The sequence below is a fragment of the Amyelois transitella genome, chromosome 16 (genome assembly GCF_032362555.1).
Source record: "Amyelois transitella isolate CPQ chromosome 16, ilAmyTran1.1, whole genome shotgun sequence".
NCBI classification, from domain to species: domain Eukaryota; kingdom Metazoa; phylum Arthropoda; class Insecta; order Lepidoptera; family Pyralidae; genus Amyelois; species Amyelois transitella.
This window is the reverse complement of record NC_083519.1, coordinates 5,923,326-5,930,239: the sequence shown is the minus strand read 5'-3', so window position 1 is coordinate 5,930,239 and position 6,914 is coordinate 5,923,326. Positions and strand designations below refer to the sequence as shown.

Below are 6,914 nucleotides of genomic sequence, written 5' to 3'. Positions count from 1 at the left end.
CGTTTGTGGCTTTTATATAGTCCTTCCTGACACATCCACCAATCAAATATGTAGAGACCAAGTTGATAACCAATAAAAAAGAATGGCAAGTCACTGTTACATATGTAAATATTTGTTACATATGTCATGTAACAACTCAAAAAAATCTCGTAAAAGTACTTCTTGGTAGCCTAAGAAGCGAACGGGATTTTTATATTCAGTAGAGGTATGGACATCCATCACAGGTAATAAAAAAAATATTATTCACCAATTCTATCCTTACTTTGTCCACGTTGTTCATTTGAGATAAGTAAACAACACGTTCATTATTTAGTTAAAGCGCATAATCACTATCGTAGATCAACTCTCTACCAGTCGACGCATGATAATTTTAATAATGTAAGACTGGTTCATTCATACAAACATATAATCACGTCTTTATCCCTTGCGGGATGGACAGAGCCAACAGTCTTGAAATTACTGATTGACCACGTTCAGCTGTTTGGCTTAGTGATAGAATTGAGATTCAAATAGTGGCAGATTGCTAGCCCATCGTCGTCGTTTCGTATTAAAAGTTATTACTAGTAGTATATTAGTAAAGTGTTATGTATAAATCATTAGTTATTAGAAATGTTCAAATGTGCCACGTGGTTCCCGGCACCATTAGAAAAAAATAGGACCACTCCATCTCTTTCCCATAGATGCCGTAAAAGACGACTATAGATTATAAACTTGGGATTCTTCTTTTAGCCGACAGGCTAGCAACCTGTCACTATTTGAATCTCAATTCTATCATTAAGCCAAACAGCTGAATGTGGTTTATCAGTCTTTTTAAGACTGTTGTCTCTGTCTACCCCGCAAGGGATATGGACGTGGTTATATATATTTATGTAGAAATGTTCTAGTCATGCAGTTTTCTAAATATGTCATTAAAATATTAAGGACCCTAAAAATATGATGACTTTTCTAGCGGAGCAATTGACACTCCTCGGAGATGACAGTGTGCCCAAATCAAGTTAACTTTTACCCAAAGTGGTGCTATCGTTTTGTGGGGTTCCGTAGTTGCGAATGCCAACATTATGTTTCCATTCATAATACAAACATCTAAAACGCGCATCTTACTAAAAAAAGTCATATTGAGCGCCGCGCGCCGCAAAAATCCAGGATCCATGGTCAAAGGTGAAACCGAGGTCAAACCGATTTGAATAAGATTTCCGTCCACATACATATACAGCTACAATCTTTCTGCATCATATAGTGTTTATTTCATTCAAATCGACTGTATAAAAAATAAAATAATTATAAAAAAACTTTTTAAACAAGCTTTTATTTAAGTGCCCTAAAGATCAAAATAAAATTTAAAATCACATTAGGTAACTACATTCATTTATAATTTTACAGAATTGAAATTATAATAAAAGTTTGTCGCGATGCCTAGAAGAAATCTCTACATACGTATTCAGTCATATGTAATTTTTGAGATTGAATTTACAATTATTATAATTTCAATTCTGTAAAATCATAAATTTAATGTGATTTAAAATTTTATTTTGATCTTTTTAGGGCACACTACTCCTCCAGCATACCTTACAGAAGAATTAGCTTGTTATATTTCTTAGTCTATTCATTTCATTGATGGCGTCATTTTTATATGGCCGAGTCCCAGTTAATTTCGGATTTAAGTCGGGGAGTAGATACTAAACGGTAAAAGGTTGATTTAATTTTGTTTTAGAAATATTTTTGTTTGATTGAAGCCAACCCTGGATGTAGCTTCTATTTCATGGTGGGCCTACCAACTGCCTATCATAAACGAATGCGTTTACGAAATTTCAAGTCCCAACAGTTGAATATTGAGGAGTTCCATAGTTAATGAATGAATGAAGGCGTTTAACAAAATTTCATGTCCCTGCTATTTATCGCTGAGGAGATTTCTCGTACGGAGACGATCCTCGCATCAGCATCAGGTCACGTTTATGATTAACATGCATTGTCATCGTTAGTTAAACTTTAGTTTAATCATAACTTTTTTAAAGGCTATAAATAAAGGCTTTTATAAATAAAAAAAAGCAATAGTGTAGGTACTAACTAACTTTCGTTTTTTTTTTCAGATTTCTTTGAAAACTGTTTGCTGCAAAAACATAATTATAGGTTTATATGATAACATTTAACATGATGTTTTAAAAATGTGCATGATTTTGCGTATATTCTAGGATAATATATTACCAATTTAAGTAGAACTTTTATTAATAGCGTTGAGCATATTCAATAGAGATCAATTGTTACAGGACTTTTGCTTAAAACTAATAAAGGTAAAAATAAAATCTTTATTTAGGTATTACTTCTTTGGATGGCTTTCTCTACCCCGTAAGGAATAAGGACGTGTTGTACGTATGTATGAAATTATTTCACTTTTTCGTTTTCTCTTTATATGTCGCTTCATGTAAAGACCTCACTCACCCAATGATGGTCTCAGGCGCACCTCGGCTACCTCTTTAATGAGGTGAGGGCGCAACGGGAACTAACGCCAGGAGGCTACTATAGGTCTATCACGCTTTCACGCCTAATCCACTAAACCAATTTTGATGAAATTACAAAAATAAAGTTGATCATGAGGAACTTTCTACATTGTTTACAATTATATGCTGTGAAAATGTTTTGACATCCACAAAAAATCTATTTTACTCTATCATCATCATTATCGAATAGGTTTTCAAGAAATCGCTCCAAATGATGGATTGACTTGTTCAGTATGGAAAGATACCCAAAAAATATTTAGTTAAAAAATTTATTTTACTTTTTTGACGTGACAAACCTTAACTCTTATAAAATGTTATATACATCCTACTACTATTATAAAGGCGAAAGTTTGTATGGATGTATGGATGTTTGTTACTCTTTCACGCAAAAACTACTGAACCGATTACCATGAAATTTGGTATGTAGGTAGCTGAAGACCCAGAATAACACATAGGCTACTTTTTATCCCAGAGTTCCCGCGGGATTGATAGGGTTTCCATGCGGACGAAGTCGCGGGCGGCCTCTAGTACACAATAAACGTGCAATTAATATGTGTCGGCCAGATTTGTTGAGCACTTAATTAAATTTATTTATTTATTCTCGGACATCAAACGCCGATATACCTTACAGATTCACATTCATATAAATATGACTAAAATAAACTAAAGCACACTATTTATTTCGCTGCCCTTTTGATGTCGCACAATCACGTAGCTGTCCCCGGAAATGCTGATACACGACACCTTTCCGGTGATGTCCGCATCCGTGAGTCGCCAAACGCTCTGCAAGAACCCACAGCACAAACGATGAAAACTTGACTTCGTGGCGTGACTCTAGCTTCTCGGCTCTCAACACGATGGTAGACTTGTTCTGCAGACACTTCACTAGGTCTTCGACTGCCTCAGCGGACACGTAGAGCTGCGTCGTCGGTACTCTCGTAGGCCCCGCTAAGCAAGTACCGCGTTGATTACGGCTAGTAGTAGGCTTTGGACAAGGTTTTAATTTGATTTTCAAATAAAACTATTTCTTGCCGGGGATCGAACCCGGGCACGTCGACATAATAACCGATGGCTCCTACCACTACACCATCAGTAAAGCAGCGCCGAAATTATCGATCACTGCAATCATCTTATATGGAAAAAAAAGATTATGGTTGAAAACGTGTGAAAAACGAATTTTCCTCGACGTGGGCTCCAGCTAGATCAAATTTTTACACGCGTGTGCACCTATATTTCAAATTTCAACATAATCATTAAAGCCGTTTTCGAGTTATATTGCTCATTTTCAGGTATAGGATTGGTAATAAATTTTATTTATTATCATAATGCTAGTCTGGTAGCAAGGGAAAAACAAAGTAGAAATATAATAAAAAAAATATATTATAAAAAATGTCACAAATGTATATCATTTTTAAAATAACTATTTACAGATTGAATCATTATTATATTCTGGTTAACGGTAGATATAACCTGACAGGAAAGCTCTCATCGATTTTAAATCACAGTTTCAGAGAGAAAAAAGTTATAAGTAAGTAAGAGGTCCTATCATAACGAAGTAAAATCAAATCGAGAAGCCTAGGCTACAAGTTTTTGGATGAGCACCATACTGAATAAACCGCGATAATTAAACCAGAAATCAATTCCTGGGTACTAGTTTCAAGTACATCCCTCCCGTGGGGGTGGTAACAACCCGGTAGGGATCGTACATCGTGCTCTTCCAGGTCCTTTCTGTCGTCTCCACCCGGTATTTACTGAGTAAACTGACCAAACAGATACGGCTCTGCACTTTTGCGAAACGCATACCTGCAACAATGTAGTTATCATAAGTCAAGTATTCTCAAATTAGGCCGGTCACGGTAATCGCTATTATTGTTTATTTATCTAATGCCAAATAAGTCAAGTGGTCGTTTGAATATACACTGCAAGTTATTTAAAATCATATCTAATCATAAATAAGTAGGTATAACAAACAGTATACAGGAATAAACCTGAAAACTAGTAATGTTACAAAATAAGCGAATTTTCTTATTTACGAGTATTATTACGCGGGCGAATAAACTTAGGATTCTTGTAGGCGATGGGCTAGCAACCTGTCACTATTTGAATCTCAATTCCACCATTAAGCCATACAGCTGAACGTGGCCTTGCATTATTTTCAAGACTGTTAGCTCTGTCTACTCCGCAAGGATGTATTTCGAGTAAATTCGCAACTGGCAAGGCGCTTGACCGCTTAATTATTTGTTATATTATCAATTGAACAATAATGTTTACGTATGCAAAAATACTAAAATGAATGTATTATTATTATATGAATTCTGTTAATGTAAATCTCTTACCTATGCAGTTCCTCGGTCCTAGACCAAAAGGTAAGTAAGCACAAGGATGTCTTTTCCCGATATTTTCTGGACTAAATCTTTCCGGGTCAAACTTTTCGGGATTAGGATAAATTTTCGGATCATGATGAATACCCCAAGGTGATATGTAACAAATTTGTCCCTTTTTAATTTCTAGATCAGAACCGGGAAATTTGTAATTAGTTTCTGCTCTTCGCTGCAACATACTAACAACAGGGTAAATTCGAAGGGTCTCGTCAAATACTTTGTCCATGTATTTTAACTCGTTGACGCAGTCGTAACTAACTTTCCCGCCGAATTTCTTAAGAACCTCGTCAACTTCTTCCAGCAGCTTCTCTTGTACGTCTTTATTCCGAGCCAACTCATACAACAAAAAGGTCATTGTAGTCGCACTGGTCTCGTACCCTGCCACGTAAAATACGAATGTCTGTGCAGCGATCACATCTTCATTGAACTCTAAATGTAATTCTTTTTCGTCACTTCGACGCACCGTTTTAATTTCTCGCTGTTGACGCAACTCTAATATCAAATCCATAAAATCTTTTCTTCCAATTGGGGCACCTTTTCTTTGGGTAATCACATTTTTAGATAACTCATAGAAAAAGTTTGAAATTTCTCTTGGGAACAATGACGCATTCAACTTCAGCAAAAGACCAGGATACATCATGTCTAATTCAGCAAAGTAATTTACTCCAAATATAAGATTATCAAAAGATGCGACGCGTTCCAATAAACCATCGTTACTCATTTTTGTATCAATTCCGAAAGCGCAAGATGATATTGTACTCATTGTATATTTCTGTACTAGCTTATGGATGTTTTGCTCTGGTTGTATCGTCACCAATGTATCCACGTAGTTCAGAAACTGCTCCGCTCCATTTGTCATTAGATACGACATGTTTTTCAATTTTCCCGAAGTGAAAAGGGGAGTGAAACGGTTTCTTAACACTCGCCACGTCTCGCCATCGGCATGGAACAGATTAGCTCCTAAACCTTTCTTACTGAATTCAATTCCACGTTCCGAGAAAAAATCAAAATCTTTTATCAGTATATGTTTAATATAATCCAAGTCTCTTATTATTAATACAGGCGTTAACATTGTATAAATGCCTACTACTTTCTCATCCGGGTAGTCGCAGTGAATCTCTTTGACGACTTTGCCTACAAATTTCCTCCTTATTGTTGATTCGTAACAATTGCCAAAGAAAGGTATCGGTTTTGGTCCTTTTACTCCCTTTTTCTTCCAAAAATCGAACGTGCTTGTAAAATAATAGAACACTCCATAAACTAGCGCTAAAAGCGCCAAAAGCACCAAAAACATTTTAAATATCTTAGATTATACAGAATATAAAAAATCACTCTCAAAACATGTAGCGGCTACTACCTCACAATACTATACTATGATATCTTAATGAAGCATATTGTTTTCGTCTCTTTTATACAAGGGAATCAACATGTCAACGTAAAAATCAACTTGATAACCAATTTATGGAATTGACGAGTCATTGCGATGTGATAAACAACTGTAAATACACGTTAGGTTTTGCGCAAACTAGTCGCCAACTTTCGTAACGCGTGTAAACATACATACATACATATGGTCACGTCTATATCCCTTACGGGGTAGACAGAGTCAACAGTCTTGAAATGACTGTAGCCACGTTCAGCTATTTGGCTTAATGATAGAGTTGAGATTCAAATAGTGACAGGTTGCTAGCCCATCGCCCAAAACAGAATCCCAAGTTTGTAAGCCTATCCCTTAGTCGCCTTTTACGACATCCATGGGAGAGTGATGGAGTGGTCCTATTCTTTTTTCTATTTGGTGCCGGGAACCACACGGCACGGCGCGTGTAAACCATTACTCTAAAATTCGTTAAATTCGTAAAAATTCAATATTTTTTGACATACAATCAAAAATGTTAGTTAGTTATCTCATCACTTGTACTAAGTCTGATTATAAAAATTTTCTCCCCATAATCACCTTTTAAGTTCAAACAAGTGATTAAATGTATATTAATTAAAAAAATACCTAATTCTAATTCCCTCAATCATACAGTTAAATAAA

At 35.8% G+C, this 6,914-nt stretch overlaps 1 protein-coding gene across 1 annotated transcript; it reads right to left on the bottom strand.

The window, feature by feature from the left end:
- Positions 1-3,944: 3,944 nt before the first annotated feature.
- Positions 3,945-6,274, bottom strand: LOC132902609 (cytochrome P450 6B1-like). The gene is made up of 2 exons (XM_060948401.1): positions 4,832-6,274; positions 3,945-4,298 (listed from the first exon to the last, which is right to left on the bottom strand). The coding sequence occupies exons 1-2, from the start codon at positions 6,168-6,170 to the stop codon at positions 4,132-4,134; spliced, it is 1,506 nt and encodes a 501-aa protein (XP_060804384.1). The 5' UTR covers positions 6,171-6,274; the 3' UTR covers positions 3,945-4,131.
- Positions 6,275-6,914: the final 640 nt, after the last annotated feature.

Coding starts and splice junctions, on each gene's coding strand:
- LOC132902609 (XM_060948401.1), bottom strand. CDS start 6,170: ATGTTTTTGGTGCTTTTGGCGCTTTTAGCGCTAGTTTATGGAGTGTTC. Junction 4,299..4,831: donor AGGACCGAGGAACTGCATAG/GTAAGAGATTTA, acceptor ACATTGTTGCAG/GTATGCGTTTCGCAAAAGTG.